Genomic DNA, 17,402 nt, shown 5'->3' on the forward strand with positions numbered 1-17,402 from the left:
TAGTGATTGTCTCAGTATGAAGATTTTCCCCTACATTGACCAAGGACAAATTACAGAACAGATACTACCCGGCCCAGATGTGGCCACAATACTCCATATGATAAAATTGTAGCTTTGTAAAGATATAGAATGCTCTCCTGTGCAAGTAATGTTTTAGCACAGTAGAGAGAATCCATCTTCTTTGCAGCAGCCTTGGTAATGTTCTCAATGTATTTGTTCTGGTTCACTGCTAGTGACACACACAAACATATACGACCGTTACCAACGAGTCACATACATAATGTAGATATATATATATCTGAGTTTGTGTTCATTTGCTTATGATATTTTGTTTTTGTACACAACTTGTGGAGCTTTGCACAGACCCTTGGCAATCGCTAATATGAGATGACACAACCAGAAGATGAAGACAAAGAGAAAACCATGGCATGAATGTTGGGAGAATTGTCATTAATGGACTGGCAAGAAAACAAGGTAAGATTTGAACTTAACTTTGAATGATTTATTAATAAGCAAACAGTTGCTATATAAATATACAGAAATATATACAAATGTCAAACATATATATATGACAAAATATTCATTACTCACGCATGAGCTTTTTGGAGATCTCTTTGTTTCTGTAAACCATGTTCATTGAACTTCAAAACTCTGCATTCAGGTACCCATTCATCCCAGCTAAAAAAAAAAAAAAAAAAAATGTTTACATAGTTGAAACTCATAATTTTTTTAAAAACCTTGAAAATATTTTGCACTGATGTTAAAATGGTGATTATGTGAAACCTTACCTGAAAAATTTGACAAAACATTGAAAATTATGGTGCATTCTGGAGATATTTGAGCTTTAAATTTTATAAACTATAAAGAAAAAAAAAAGAAAACGAACTTTGGTAAGAATTCCCAGCAGCAAAGTAATACTATGGATATACAAGCCAAAACCTCTGACAATGGAAGGAAATGATTCATTAGGAAATAAAGAGTAAGTGAGATGAGTAAAACAATAATGGAGGAGGGATGGAGACCTTTTTAAACTCTCATAACAGGAAAACACTACACGTTTAGTGGTCAGTTTCCGAATAATCAGCTGAGAGTGGCTGATAGGGCAAGTGTGAAAGTAGTCAGTTTCACTTAATCAGGTGTGGTTGTAACTAAAATAAAAGATCAGATATAGGGCTTCTGATTTTGAGTCAACAAATTTAGGAGTCAGAGTTAGTTTATGAATAGTTTTCAGTTTGCAACAGTTGACTAGTTTGTAACCCGGAGAAGTTCACACAAAGCTTTAGCACACTCCAGATGATCTGACTCCAATTGAATGACAGTGATTTCCTCAGACAAATTATCTCAATTGGGTCTTAGTTGAAACTGAAGACTTGGGTCTTAGTTCAAAACTGAAGACGAATAGAAAACCATGACAAACAGCATTTTAGATTGGTGGTTGTTGTTGGGGGGGGGGGTTTAGAATGCACATGGTTCACGACAATATCAAAAAAATTGTTGCGAGAGTAAGCTTTCAAGGTCTATAAGATTTTCAAATACAATTTATGAAAAAAAAAAAAATTCATTATTTCTTAGAATATTTGTATCCCTCAGCATTCTAGGTATTTTATAACTGATAGATTAATTAATCTCTACAAGGAAAAAATATTAGATGCTTATGTAGTATTAGTCACAAGTGAAAATCGCATTCATAGTAAAACCATTTTGATCTACATATGTGCATAGTGTTAGGAAGATTCATTGTAATCAGAAGAAAGTTCGCCTATTTTCAAATTTAAAAAATAATTCTTTTAATATTTTGTTTAGTCGTTTAAAACTTAATATTTAATTGCTGGTAGTAATGATAAAATAGCAAACATTTATTGATTTTTAACTACTAGTAAAACTTGACCATAATAACAAATTTAGGTAAAAATAACACTGGAAGAAAAATGGCACGGTAAAATAGCGCAAGTAAAAATGGCACAAGTGAATAAAGAGGAAAAATAGGAACAAGTAAAAAATATTAACGTAAATCGCAGGAGTTTATCAAATTGTTATTTTCAATCAATTACAGGTAAAACATTTGAGAGAAAAATAGTTAGAAATGGGAACTCAATGTATGCCACCTCCTCCCTCCAAGTTATTTGCAAAAATATATGCATATATTACATTTTTATGGTAAATTAAAAAAAAAAAAAAAAAAAAAACAACTCTATGACTAAATTATTTTAGCAATTTGAAAAGAATTGACAATTGTATTAGAATTTGGAAAAAATATTGAAATCGTCCCATCACTACTGGTTAGATTTAAACACAAACTGTATTCTTATCAAACAATGTACAGATCACTTCGTGAGCGAGAACATGCAAGTGCCAAAGGAAATAGTAGTTATGCAACCACGACACAAAATGAATGGTTCTTGTCTTGGGGAGGCAAACTTTTTATTGAACATCTGGATTTTTTTTTTGTTTTGACAAACTTCTGAGCTTGACCTTTACTCCTGATCTGAAATGGAACACGTACATCAAATCCGTTGCAAAGATTGCCGGAAAAATGGTGGGATCCTTCTATCGATCCAATAGATATCTACCTGCTGATGCAATTCTCTACCTATATAAGAGCCAGGTATGTCGAAGGATGGAATATTGTTGCTAGAAAGACTTTATCCTGCCTTGACAGAGTTCAAAATAAGACTTTGTAGCTTAGTTGGGGATACCCTTTTCTCTTCTCTGCAACCTCTTTCTCACAGAAGAGACATTGTGAGCCTCTCTGCTTTATGGTTATTTTCAGGGCAAGTGCTCATCTGAGCTCAAATCTATGGTACCCTCCCCCCTCGTCAAACATTTAGGAGAAACACTCATCTAGCTGAAAATACTATCAATAATTTCCCCCACTCTTTATCCGTGCCTAAACCTAAACGGAGATTCCATGAACAAAGCTTCTTTCTTAGAATTGCACACCTGTAGAACTGTCTTCCGTTTGCCTGCTTTCCAGCTGACTACAATATGACAGTCTTCAAGTCCGACGTAAACAAGTTCTTGATGAGCCGTTCCCCTTAAGTAATCCAATTTACCAAAATTACACTTCTAACGATTACTATGATATTGTCCTTTTGACTACTGTACACTCTTTAACCCTTATCATTGAGTGGCCTCTGGGCCTTGATAAGTGGTGATTCCTTTGTAAAAAAAAAAAAAAAAAAAATTTTTTTTTTAAAATTACTAAAAAGGAAACATAACTTACTTCTTGTTCCAACCATTGTAATGAATGAAATAGCGAATTATTTTTTCTTTTACCTCGGATTTGACACACTGAAAAATAAAAGCACCATTAAAACTGAGGAGTTGAAACAGAAAAACGTGTATATTTGGAAATCAGTTTTGTAACTGAACATAAAATAAGGCTGAATGTTGTTATACTATTATTAATTTGAAGAGCATAAAATCTTTTAAAAAAAAAAAAAAAAAAAAAAAAAAAACTATCCTGAAAGTTTGGTGAAAATAAAACAAAAATATTAATCCTTATTTCATATATACAGTATGATCACATTGACACATAGGTTCTAGCCTGGTTAGTACCATTTGGGAATACCAGGCGCTGTATGTAGGAGGATGTCAACACCTCCTTGCAAGAACTGCAAAAGCCTGTTACAGAATGGTTACCAGCTATTGGTTGGTTGGTTGGTTGGTTTTTTTTTTACGGCATATCAACCCTTTTTGAGTTATTTAATGCCGAATCCAAAGATTTTGAAAAAAAAATTTTTAATAGAATATATTTGTTGTTTTCAAGTCTGTTTATATTTAACCCATAGTTGGAACCCTAACAGGTACTACCACTCCGGGTCAGAGTGGACCTGGGAGCAATGGTAATTAAAGGGTGGCTCCATACTCCCCAAAGCCCACAAGCTGGGGCCTAACCACTGGATATAGTTTAAGGTCATATCCAGGACCCCCATTGAGGGACTTTTACCCTCTGCAGGGGATCAGTCGGTGTATTCTAATGCCCCACCGACAGGGCCGACCAGCTATTGGAGATCGGCGGTTATCACCGATCTTAGGCTGTGTTTTCAATTACTAAAAGGTTGTTGTTTGTAATTCGGACAGTGTAATAAAATAATTAACAATAAAGAGTATGTGTTACAGAGTACATTTAAAAAGAAGCATTAAAATAAAGCACACTGAAACAGAGCTACATATTTACAAATATACAGGAGACATTTGTTTATACAGAAGTATTGAATATATTTCATGTATGAAGTTAGTTGTCCATTATACTTAGGAGTTCATAGTACGCACATGTATGAAGTAGAATGTTCGTTGTGTATATATATGTGTGCATACACGTGTCTGGATTCATTGAATGCTCATTGTGTATACGTACGTGAGTATATACGAGAGTTCGTCCTTACCTTGAAAGGATTACACAACTGTTGAGACGTGTTAAAAGTGCGTCCCTCACAAGCCTAACACTGTCATCTCCCCTGACCAGGATATACATACGACTAGGGTCCACTTGTGAACTCGATATTCTGATAAAACATTCTCCTTTGGGGGATAAACCGGTTCAACTTGCCTAGGATGAATGCTGCTGGTTGGATTTATTTCAAATATATCTCCCTATCATAAAACAAAGTCGTTTTCCACTTGCCACTTTGGCTATTATAAACTGCAAACCAAAAGTTTAATATGATAATCTTTTCGACTACCAATATTTCTTTATGCTTATTTTCAGAAAACATGCAGACATTTCATCTCCTTACAAATGTTATTACATTTATTCCAATCAAGCTGCTTCTCTCAAATATGTCTTCCACAAAGAAGGCAGCAGACACTTTCACTCAAAGAATTATCTACTCCCACGTCACTCAAATACACCAGTGAATTTACTTAATAGGATACATACACTTTCGGTCCGGCAATCCTGCAATCATTTAATTTTTATATCTTTAGTATTGCCTACATAATATACATTTCACATGTAAATAACAAATGGTCCCTTGATTTCAATTACATTCTATTAGGCATCCTGACTGTATTTGAGGAATACCAAATCAAATATCAAATACACTGGACTTTACACAAAACCGGTATGATTTTTCCCATACAGTCTTCAAGTCTTCTATTAGGTTGGTGCAAAAATAATGTCGTTTTGTTTGTTTGTCAGATATATATACGTCAAAAACCATTATTTTTGCACCAACATAATATTTATAGTCTTCCAAAACTTTCTTTCTCCAATTCTTACTGTCAAACAAATAACATTCACTATTCATTCAGATTTTCACAATAAATTCTTTCCAAATATTCCATCTGACTACTCCAATTACAATTATTCATTTTAGTTCTGACGAAGTTTAATATCACATATATATACGGGGAGGTTCTAAAAGTAATGCCTCCTATTTTTTATTCAGCCAGAATGGATCAAATGGAATCGCAAACTACATTGTTATGATGACTGAACTTATGCATTCATGACCTGAAGGTGTTATTTCTGTTAAAAATATACTGACAGTGCGGACATGCATTAGAAACTGAGATGCATCATTGAGTTCCTAGCAAAAGTGCATTGAGAATGGTGACCATGAAGAAAAATTCTACACTACAAAATGTCACTCGTTTTAATAGTATCACTCTCGTCTTTATAGCTCTTCAACTTTTTGAGTTAATAAAAAAAATTGGCGGCTTTACTTTTGGAACTACCTTCATATTATAAAACTGTGAATCTTCCTTGCTTGCATCTTGTCTTCTACGATCAGGTGATTCCATCTTTTAAAAAATGGGATGACAGGTGAATTTATATATGTGTGTGTATGGGTGTGGCTCAGAGGATAAGAAATGAGGGTGGAGAGTTGAATATTTTGGTTTCGATTCTAGCGGATGACACCCAAGTCATATATATTTTTAGTTTTGATCTCATTACTATATGTTAGATTCTGCATGAATTAAACTATTACATTTAAGCACATCTTATGACCAAGCAACACCGGGCAGCCTGCTAGTATATATATACACACACAAATATATATAACACACACATACACATTCACAAACAAATGCACATCAGTTTTTATGATAGACTTAAGGAGGAGTACATATAAATTTGTAGAAAATAAGTTTTTAACTGAATAAATAAAAAAAAATACTCCAGACAAGGCATGAAACAACTTAATGTAAGAATTAACAAAAATAAAAGATGATTATCGCAAAGACAAGAGATGCCTATTGATCTTAGTCTTTGAAAGATCATAGGTAAAGATAGAGAGAAAACAGTCAGCAGAAAGAGAATCTGACAAGCTCGGAAAGAAGCTACTAGAAAGCTGTGTTACAATGAGGTATCAAAACAGCGAATGGAGGAGTCAAATGAGCTGGAACAAAAAAAAGTTTCAAATTAAAATGATTTTAAAATGAAGTTTTATAAGTCGGCATACCAAAACAAAGAAACTTACCTTGGCTTCATAGAGTAAGGGTCCATGATAGCATAGAACGCGTTCACCTAAAAAAAAAAAAAATAAAAAAATAAAAAAATGGTCTATCCTATTTAGAAATTGAATTGCAATATGCTTAACAGTCGAGAAACTGAGGGAAGAAACATATATATATATATATATATACATACATAACAAATAACTTTTATGAAACATTTAATAATTATAAATAAAAAATGATTTGATCATACAAGCACAAATCTTAGCATATTCAATTGAATTTAATAGAATTAACATGATATGGGAAACAATTAAAAATATATATATATATATTACATGAATGTATGAAAATTTGAAATTTAATCAGTAAATTAAAAACTTAAAAACAAATTTAATTATTCGACAAGGAATACAAAAATTTTTATTTTTTTCTAAATGTATGTATTTTCAATAGATGGTTCATCAGAGTAAATGCTTTTAGCAAAATAATGTGTATAGGCAGTCATAAATTTGCTGTTTAGCACAGATTGAAAAACCGAAAAACTTGCATGAAAGCCTAAAAAAAAAAAAAAAAAAAAAAGATTAATAAAGGACATTCCATGGTGTAGTTAGGTTGAATGAAGAAATATTGATGGACAATCATAAGACCGAAGGCTATGAAGAAAGGTATAATCCAAACAGAGTTCTTTATTTTGATACTAATATTTATATTAGTTTTAATTTTACAGTATAATACAAGTTTTAATCTAAAAGTATTTCAAAATTTCAGTGTGTATGCGTGTATATATATATATATATATTAATGATGGGATGATTCCAGAATTTTTCACCCTGATTCCATTTCTTTTAACATTTTTAAATATTTAATTAGAGATTTGTTGGGATTTTTTTGTTTTTTTTTACATTTTCAAATTACCGTAAAACTGTAATAAAGCAATTAATTATGATTTGTTCAATCGTAAATAAATGAATATAACAGCATAATAAAGTGGGAATTGATTCAAACATGTCTTGTACGTATTAGTTCAAAGTCTGGGTAGATAACAAATACCTCCAGATTGCAACTGTCCATTGCTTCCATTCAGTATGCTGCCATTAAGATTTTTTTTAATCATCTACAGCATAATTCAGGCTATAAAGGGTTAAATACCTTAAAAATTTGGACCAAAAGAAAAAAAAAAAGCAATTATTTTAGAATTTAGAGTTGTTTCTTATATAAACTTAACAAAAAAAAAAAAAAAATGATCATTTCAGGACTATTCTAATTTTTTTTAGGAATGATCACTAAATTTTTTACTACTACCTTTAAATCCAATTTGCTAGATTGTAAAATCATGCGGAAAAACACTCATCAAGCTGAAACTACTATCAATAATTTAAGTTTTTGCATTTGAACACATTTTTTTGTGAAAAGGTTACGTTTTGATTAGTTTTACTTATTTTTGTGAGAACACGTACTACCCCTGCTCGACAACAAACATCGATCCCAACATCGTATCCATGGTCTTTTCCTTCATCTTTTCTTCTAGCTGTGTTGTCATTTCATACATTGGTGAGGGAGGGGAGGTACTCGGGTTCACGAGTATAAAATAAAACACAAACTTCGACAAATTCTGCAAATATCAGTTGCACAATAAGTGTGACATTATTGACCCTCCACATTTATTGTATTGTTGAGGCCTTGTTCGTCAGATGCCATTTGCTTTGAGCAACAATATACATTCGATTGTGTCCTACTGAAAACAGTCCTCAACTGTCGCAAACCCAAGACTGTCATATAACCCATTGAAACTGACCATAAGTTAACTCTAAACATATTGACCTCTTTTGTCCCAATTACTGCCACACCTTGATTAACAATCCTATTTTAGCTTTCTTCTATGCACCCTGGTGATCAATTTCCTATATCTTTGCCCTGGTAGTAAACACTTCTTTTTTTATTACATTCGGAATTTTTTTAGATGAGAACTGATTGTTTATATTACTTGAATTGAGCGGACTATTGTTCTCATCTTGAGTGTTATTTATGCAACGTTTCAATTGGATTGGCTTTTGACCATCCTCAGGCATGTTGGTTGAACATGCCTGAGGACTAAGTTCAGCATTTGCCCCCAAAAGTCCCTAGAGGATGTCAAGTCCTGGTGAAAATGAACAAACGGTGCAGGTTTAGGCTTTAACACATGCAAAAAAAAAGAAATGACCAAGTCCGTCATTTGCCCCCACCCCATTTAGCCCCAAAAGTCCCAAGGTCTTAACATATTTAAATTGGAGTTCAGCACCATGCAAAACTGCTAAATAGACATACACAGAAAATTTTGTACAAATATGGTAAAATAGTCCCAAAAATGGAGTGTTTTTATTAGCCCTTAAAGAGCTCCTGGGGCACACCCAACAGTTATCGCAAAGTATAGACAAACAAAATTGAGTGTCTCAAAGAAAAGGCAAAAAGTTTAAGATTCTGAATTTTCGTGTTGACAGGGAACACACGTGGTTATTTTCTGGAGGGAAAAGAAAATAGTCATTAAAACATGTATGGCCTTGCATGTGTGTTCATTTATGTATGCAAACAGCAGTTCGAAATAACTTGTTGAAAGGGAATAATTCTGGTTTGATATGGTACTTTCCATGTTGAGAAAGTAGGTGTAGGACGCGCACAAAGTCATGCTAGTGTTTTTATGTCACAGCATGACGGAGTTGGGCAACAAGTTGCTTATTTGTGGGACTACATCCTGAACTGGTTTGATTTCCACGCGCAAAAGCTTATATAGTCGAGTTCCAGAATATTTTGGAGCATTTATTGTATTACTGCGCGCGATGTTTGACAGTCCTTTATCACATGTGTAAATGGGCAGATCACGACGTTGTGTCTTTACACATACTTCAAACGTGTGCGTATTGAAAACAGTGACTGTTATTAGAATGTCTCTTCTGGAGATTTGTTCCAACCAAATAAAGCATTTTCTTTTTTGTTTTTCTTTTAATTTTTAAAATGTTTAGGAAGTTTTTACATGTTTGGATTAAAAAAAATAATAACTTCAGTCTTGTTTTATGAATTTAAATTTAACAAAATTTACTATTTCCACCAAAATTATTACATTAGGTCCATCTTCACAATTTTCTTTAAAATGACAACTTTTTAAGGTTTTCGACTATGCTGAATAAGAAAATCGCATTTAAATTTTGCAGAGACGAGTAGTTTTCGAGATATAAAGACCTATATTACGCACTGCAATTCACTGGCCGCCATGTTTGTATGCACGTACGATAAACAAATCTACTTTTCTGCGACTGACACTGCCCCCCCCATTTATGTTAATAGTATTTGCGAGTGGTTATGCTGACAACAAATATCACAGTGAAATTTGAGACAAATACTTTTTCATCCTCCCTCTCCAAATGGGGTGTTTATTCCAAAAGCCGTTCTTAACATGGGGAGATGGGGGGGGGGGTCTATTCCAAAAGCCGTTCTTAACATGAAATTACTCAAGGAAGTGAAAAAAGCCTTAAATGTTTTGTTTTACATGCATGCACGTTACTAATTTCTCGGTTGTGAAAAAAAAAGTGGATTTGTTTCCACTAGGTGGCAGTGTCAGTTGCAGAGAAGTTGATTTGTTTATCACATGTGTGCATTAACATGGTGGCCAGTGAATTACAGTGCATAATACATGTCTTTACATTTCGAAAACTACTAGTCTCTGCAAAGTTTAAATAAGAGTTTCGGTATTTTTTTACGACCTGCCTCAGCGTAGTATATAAACACCCCCAACCACCCCATATTAAGAACGGCTTCCGGAATAGACACCCCCTAACCTCCCCATGTTAAGAACGGCTTTCGAGGTTGGGGGGGTGTTTATTCTGAAAGCCGTTTTTAATATGGGGAGGTTGGGGTGTTTATAATACGCTGGGGCAGGTCGTAAAATTTTACGGGATTTTCTTATTCTGTACTCATGCAGAGAGTGATCCGTGCTGAAACAATAACGTTATTTAAAAAGCCATTCTTAACATGGGGAGGAGAGGGGGTTTATATTACTGTACACATAGATTTGAAAAAGTTGTCAAAAAACTAGGCACCGCCAAAAATGGCCGCAAAATCAAGTTGTTTTTTAAAACTAAATTACATTTATTAAAATCCATTATTTCTGAGTAACTTTTTTTTTCCAGAAAGATAAAACCCTGAATTTTATCATATAGAAAACAGAATAATGTAAAACTTTTTCTACTATTTTTAATTCAATTTTAAATGTTAAATTTTCCCAAAAAGTTAACAATTGACATTTTTTGTCTTGCACAAAAAACGTACTTAAATATTAAAAAAAAGAAAAGGTTTTTGAAATAATTAATTTATTTATTTATTGTCTAACTAAGATTTAGGATGATTTTCTAAGAGAATATGCAAAAATATTATAATATAAGTACCTGAATTTCAAATAATTCCACTTATTCATATAGGTAACCAGATATTTCGCGTCGATATAGAGTCTAGATCGACTCTGTTTACGTTTGCGTTTGATAAGAAGAAAACTATGGAAGACCAAACAGGCCAAAAAAACTTATTTTTCAGTGACGAAAATTTCAATGTATTATTAAGCTGAGGCTGGCCAGTACCAGATGGGTGACCATTTGTATGAGTTTGGTTTTTAATGTGTATGTGTGTGGGGGCCAGGCTCCCCAAAATGGGGGGGGGGGCAATTTAAAGCAGAATAAAAAAAAAATTATTTCAGCGCGTTTGGTCCACCGTAGTCGAAAGGCGGCAAACGTTTTCAAACGGGATCGAAAAAAATGATGCTATTTTTAACACAAAGGGCACAATATTTATCGAATTTTTTTTTTTTTGTATCGATTATTCAAAGCATGCCCTGTTTAATAATGGTCATGCATTATTCAACAGCTCGCTAAAAAAAAATTGTTAATTTATTTATCAAAAATTTTAAAATGGCTTTTTTCGTATAAATATTAAAAAAAATTTTTTTGTTTTGCTTAACTTAAATTAATTATTTTACTTAACATATTCACCGAATTTCACACTTCAAAACTCAAAAGCGGGATAATTAAACACAATCGAAGTTCTGATATTCAGACGTCAAAATAAGGTATGCAAACAATTTTTTTTTTTTTTTTTTAAATCTATAATTCTGTCCCTTACAACAACACAATATGTTTTGTTCAGTTTCAGATGATTATTTTAAGCATATTTGTTCCCACTTCAAAACAAGGGGGGATTTTGTAAGCAAAAAAAAAAAATATATATATATATAAATATCGTTTATGAAAAATAAGTACACTGTTATAAAGTTCATTCTTCTCCTAATAATCGCTGAAAATTTCGTATTGATCGGATAATTATCTAATTTTTGGTAGATTTTTAAAAAGACGGTCCGTCAAAAAGTACTGACCTGCCCCCCCCCCAGTTTTGCCTACAAAAAACAAATATATAACAAATAAATGTTATCAAAGGCAAGATAAGTTACTTTTCTACCTAACTGGATATATTTTTCGTGTTTTTATTCAATGTAACATGCTTATTCAGCTCTAAAAGCATACAGTGTTTACCGATGTATTGGAAAATTCAAAATGGCGCCCGACACTCTCTTAAACACGGTAAGTTCAGGAAAAGATGTTATAAATAATAAACTAGACAAAATACTGTTAGAAATTCGCTCATTATATGTTACCGTGACATAAGTTGACATATATTCGGTGTTTTTTTAATAGTATTTTGTCTAGTTTATTATTTATAACACCTTTTCCCAAACTTACCATGTTAAAGAGAGTGTCGGGCGCCATTTTGAAATTTCCAATACATCGGTAAACACTGCATGTTTTTCGAGCTGAATAAACATGTTACACTGAAAAACAAAAAAAATGTATCCAGTTAGGTAGAAAAGTAACTTATCTTGCCTTTGATAATATTTATTTGTTATATATTTGTCTTTTGACAACTTTTTCGAATCTATGTGTACAGTAATACAAACCCGTTTTTCGATTAACTTTTTCACGCATTTTCCTATAAATAAAATTGATAACGGGATTCTTCTGCAGTTTACGGGCCATGTTGAAACAATAACATTATTTATAAACATTAAACTAAACACAAACATGGATAGGTGGACTTTGTTAACTATTCTGTACTTTCACCTAACAATCTAATAAACAAAAGATATCATGAAATTCGAATTTGCCGTGAAAATACTATATAATTTTAATAGCACGGTAACTTTGTATAGGCACACGCTTTATTTTGCAAATTTCTGAGATGACAAAAATTATGGTGCAGAGTGATCCGTGCTGAAATAATAACGTTATTATTTAAAAAGCCATTCTTAACATGGGGAGGGGAGGGTGTTTTGTACCTATTCTGTACTTTAACCTTACAATTGAATAATAAAAAAAAAAAAAACAGATCATAAAACTTTAATTTAACGTGGAAATACGATTTGAAAAATAGCGCGGATCAGTAAGTGCATTAGAACCTAAATTATCAATGAGTTAAAATATTAATAAGTTTGTTGGGGGGTTTTTTAATTACAAATATTTATTTTAATTTTTATCCAAATTATATATATATATGTGTGTGTGTGTGTGTGTGTGTGTGTGTGTGTGTGTGTGTGTGTGTGTCGTTTTTAATACAAAAGCAAAACATTTGACGCAAAAACCGGAGTGAAACTTCAGTTGAAATGTCATTAAACACAAACTAATGTTTGTTTTTTGTTTTCGTCTCTATTAAACATTTAAAGATTTGTGACAGGCAACGAGTCGAGCATTTACATGTTTGGTTTAATTTAGACATGACTTTACAAACGTTACAATCGGTCTACTCACCTTCTGAAAATTTCATTTTACGAGCCATTTCCTTCTCTTAGAAAAATAAAGAAATTATGAATATCGTTTTATGTCATCGGCAAAGAAAAAAATAATTGTTGTTGTTCTTCGTCATCAGTTTCTGCGCACAACGTATGACGTCACTGTTATGTGGGCACTTTTTATTTGAATAAAGTTTTGCACGATTTTCGGAAATTTTCTGATTTTTTTTATTTTTATATATATAAAAAGCAAAACTACTCATACTGTAGGGTGGCGGTAATTTACAACAAAACAATTAACAAATAGAATTTGACAATATCGCATATTTACTCATCCAAATGAGTTCCGGTTTTGAAAGTTCTCGGAAGTAAACGGTGGCTAGTTAATTTGAAGACCCTGCCAAATTATATTCCCACTTAATCTGAATATTCGTCTTTATTATGTAGTTTAATAACGTTTATTTTATTTAATTTATTATACGTAAAAAATCCTTTTTTAAAACTATGTTAAATTAAAAAGCATTCATATTCTTTTTCATATTTTATTTAATTTATTATTTGCAAAAAACTCATAATTTTAAACTTTTTTATTATTATTTTTATTTTTTATTTTTTACTTACGGTCACCCCTAACAAGGCATATCGCCACTTGGACATAAGGGGCTACTATTTGGGACTATGTATAGGAAAAGATTAACAAGATGTTGGTTTGTTGGTTTATGCTACACTTAAACTTCTGCATATCAGTACAGCCAGGGAAGCAGGTAGCAGGAAGGGAATTCCAAAGTCTAGCTGTTCAAGGGAAGAAACTATTAGAATAGAAAGCTTTCTGGCATTTAGAGACCTAAACAGTGAAGGGGTGGGATTTTATTGCTAAGTGAGTTTGTTGGAGATATGTATGTTGAGAGGACACAAGTGCAACGAGTTCATCAGAGCACATTCCATTAAAATATTTGTAAAACAGGCACAGAGATGCAACATTGCAGTGATGGGACAGGAGTTGGAGCTTAGTTGACAAAGTGGCAGCTATTAGATTGAAAACTTTTTTGGACTCTATCTAAGAGGGAGAGGCTTGGGGTAGATGCACCAGCCCAGATGTGGCAATAATACTCAATGCATGGTCAAATGGTGGCCTTGTAAAGGTACAGGATACTCTCAGATGTGAGAAGTCTTCTAGCTCGATAGAGGGAACCCACCTTCTTTGCAGCAGCTTTCACAATGTCCTCAATGTATTAGTTCCAGTTCATATTGTCTGTGAATGTTAAGCCAAGGAATTTGAAGGAAGAATTCTCAGGTAGGGTGTTATTTGTCATGGATATTGGTGGTTGGAGAGGTTTCTTGTAATTGTTAAAGGAGAGTAACTTAGTCTTACTAGCATTAAATGTTATCATCCATGTGCAGCCCTATTCCACTACAGTCTGGAGGTCATTTTCTAACGATTCTGCCATTATTTTAGATTTATGTGCATCTGTTCTTTCCTCGTGCATGTTATAGAGCATTGTATCATCAGTAAATATACCCATTTCGGACATTATATAATCAGAGAGATCGTTTATGAATACCAGGAATAATAGTGGTCCAAAGATCAACCCCTAAGGTACTCCCACATTAATGTTATGCTGCTTGGATATACATCCATTAATTACAATGTGGATGGTTCTATTATCTAAGAAGGATCTAATCATATTTAGTATACATCCAGTTATACCGTATGATTTAATTTTCACTAGCAGCTATTAGCATGTCAGACTTTGTCAAAGGTCTTGGATATATCAAGGGTTACAGCCCTGGCTTTCCCCACCTTATCCAGTGCATGGTAAATATGTTCAGAGATGACTGTTAAAATATCTGCAGTAGACATTATCCAAATCCATACTGTTTGTCAGAGAGAAGATTTGCTTTTGCAAGGTGGTGGACTAGTGCTTGATTAATTAAGGTCTGAAAGATTTTAGTGAAGAGAGGGAGGAGACTGATATGGTGATAATTGAGAGGGTCAGTCGTTTTACCAGAATTTTTGTACTCTGGTATCACAGAGGCCACCTTTCAGCTATTAGGGAAGCAAGATTCAGCAAGGCATTTATTGTAGAGCTTGGAAAGTATGAGTGCTAGCTTAGCTGAGCATTTCTTAATTAGTTATGCAGGGATGAAATCAGACCCACATGCCTTGGAGGTGTCTAAGCTTTTTATGATATCGCGGACATGAGTGACTTCAGTCTGCATAGGGACATTTGGGAGGGAGTTGTTTGTTGGTTCTAAGGTAGAGCTAGATGTGAATCGCTGGAAAAGCAATTCCACTTTCTCCATTGCTGTGCATGCGACCTTCTGGTTGTTGGATAGTGGAGGAATTACCGATTGCCTTTTATTCACTATACTATTATAGATTTTCCATAAATCACGAGTTTCTATCTTTTGTGATTCTATGCGTTCTCTAATTATTTCAGCATGCTTTCTTTTGGATGTCGCTATTTCTCTCTTACAATAATTTCTGTTAATAACATCAACAAATTTTTGCCTATTTGTATTTGACTTATGACATACAAACTGGCAGAATGCAATAGCAGCTGCACAATCTGTAGTTAACCATGGGGGTGAGTGAGGCTTGCTATAATACTTCCATGTGGGAACATGTGCTTCAATGCCCGCTTTGCACCATTCAGTTGTCTCATTGGCACACTGTTCAGCAGACGGAGTTCCTTCCAACATGTGTTGAACTTGTGAAATTGAAAAGGAAATGCTGACTGTTCTGTGCCATTCTTGGTGATGCTGTTTTACGCCTAAATAGACAGAGTCTGGCACATGTGATAACCGTGGGCAGCCATGATGGTTACTTGTGGAACTGCATCCTGGACTGTTTAAATTTTGGCAGGTAAATCTTTATATACAGACTTTCTTGAACGTTCTAGTCTGCTTAGTGTATTCATATGTGAAGGAGTGTTACATAGTTCCTTTCTTTTATGTGTGTGGTAGTCACATCACATCATCATGTTCCTACGCATTTTTCATATGCGTGGGCGTTTCAAAGTGGTGATCACTGTGAAATGTTCCTGCTGGGCATTTATTCTGGTCAGGCATAGCGACTGCTGCATATTCAAAAGAAAAATGTTATTTTATCATTATTATTCAAGATGTAAGTCTTTAAATGAAGTATAAAAATATTTTGAATAAAAGCATTTTAGAAAGTAGGATGCTACTATATTAGACTGATAGCAATTTGAAAAAAAAAACTACACAATCGAAAAATGGTCTCAAATCCACTGTCTGCATTTGTTTTCTTCTTGTACATTAATTATTAATTATAATTATTCTTAAGACGATAATGTTTCCCACTCTGGTTAATTTTAAATAAAACATTTTTTTATTGTATTCTTTAAAAATAATTATAATTAATACAGGGTGACCAAAAAAAAAACAAAAGCTAAATGGGGGCCATCTAGAACATATGCTGTAGAACGGAGAAAAAAAAGGCCAAAGACCCTAGTGTCCTGATGTGATGTTTTAAATATTATAAACTAGTTATGACCAAAGTTTCATTTCATTCAGACAAAACACTAAGAAACGGGGCCTAATTAAGTTGGGGCCCGTTTTTTGGGGTCAACCTGTATATATGAAAAAGAAGACAAATTTGGATTCAAAATCATTTTTTCACTGGCTTCGTATTTCGTTTCAGTTTTCATTTTTACATAAAACTCAAACTCAGGCAGCTACTGTGTTTTTAGGCGGTGATATATACTCCTGATCAAAAATTTAAGACCACTTGAAAATCTATGAAAAAAAAACTTTTTTTAAGGAGACATTTTAAACTCCTCCCACTTAAGGTTACCAATACTACAACCAAAAACGTTATGAAAAAAAGCTACATTTCAAACATTTAATTCAGAAATTTACATTTTTATAAAATAAGGCAGTTTACACTTGATGAAAATTATAAGACCAGGGGTATAAATTGTTTTTTGCTTCAGTTACAGATTAGCGGTCACTTCATAAAGGTGTCACAAACTTACCAAAGTTAAGTGTGTTCGAATTCTAGATTTCCATAAACAAGGTTTGTCACAGCTGACGATCGCAGCTAAGGTAAATCACAGTAAAACTGTGATTTGCAACTTTCTAAAGAACAGTGAGAATTAGGGAAAAGCAAAATCCACTGGTAGACTCCACCCCAAAACATTTTTCCTGCATAAGATAATAAGACTGGTTG

At 33.3% G+C, this 17,402-nt stretch overlaps 1 protein-coding gene across 2 annotated transcripts in view; it reads right to left on the bottom strand.

Moving 5' to 3' along the window:
* LOC145269428 (mortality factor 4-like protein 1) overlaps positions 1 to 13,544 on the bottom strand; it is a 64,575-nt gene extending 51,031 nt beyond the window's left edge. The window contains exons 1-4 of one of the 2 annotated variants that reach the window (XM_080125109.1): positions 13,227 to 13,544; positions 6,429 to 6,475; positions 3,224 to 3,291; positions 592 to 678 (exon numbers count right to left, since the gene is read on the bottom strand). In XM_080125109.1, coding sequence (XP_079981235.1) covers positions 592 to 678; positions 3,224 to 3,291; positions 6,429 to 6,475; positions 13,227 to 13,254 — 230 coding nt within the window. In that variant the 5' untranslated portion in view covers positions 13,255 to 13,544. Of the gene's footprint in view, positions 1 to 591; positions 679 to 788; positions 859 to 3,223; positions 3,292 to 6,428; positions 6,476 to 13,226 lie in introns of those variants that run through there. The other variant, XM_080125117.1, reaches the window with a different exon arrangement.
* Between the last annotated feature and the right edge of the window lie 3,858 nt (positions 13,545 to 17,402).

The sequence above is a fragment of the Euprymna scolopes genome, chromosome 4 (genome assembly GCF_053919585.1).
Source record: "Euprymna scolopes isolate OS-2025 chromosome 4, ASM5391958v1, whole genome shotgun sequence".
NCBI lineage: Eukaryota > Metazoa > Mollusca > Cephalopoda > Sepiida > Sepiolidae > Euprymna > Euprymna scolopes.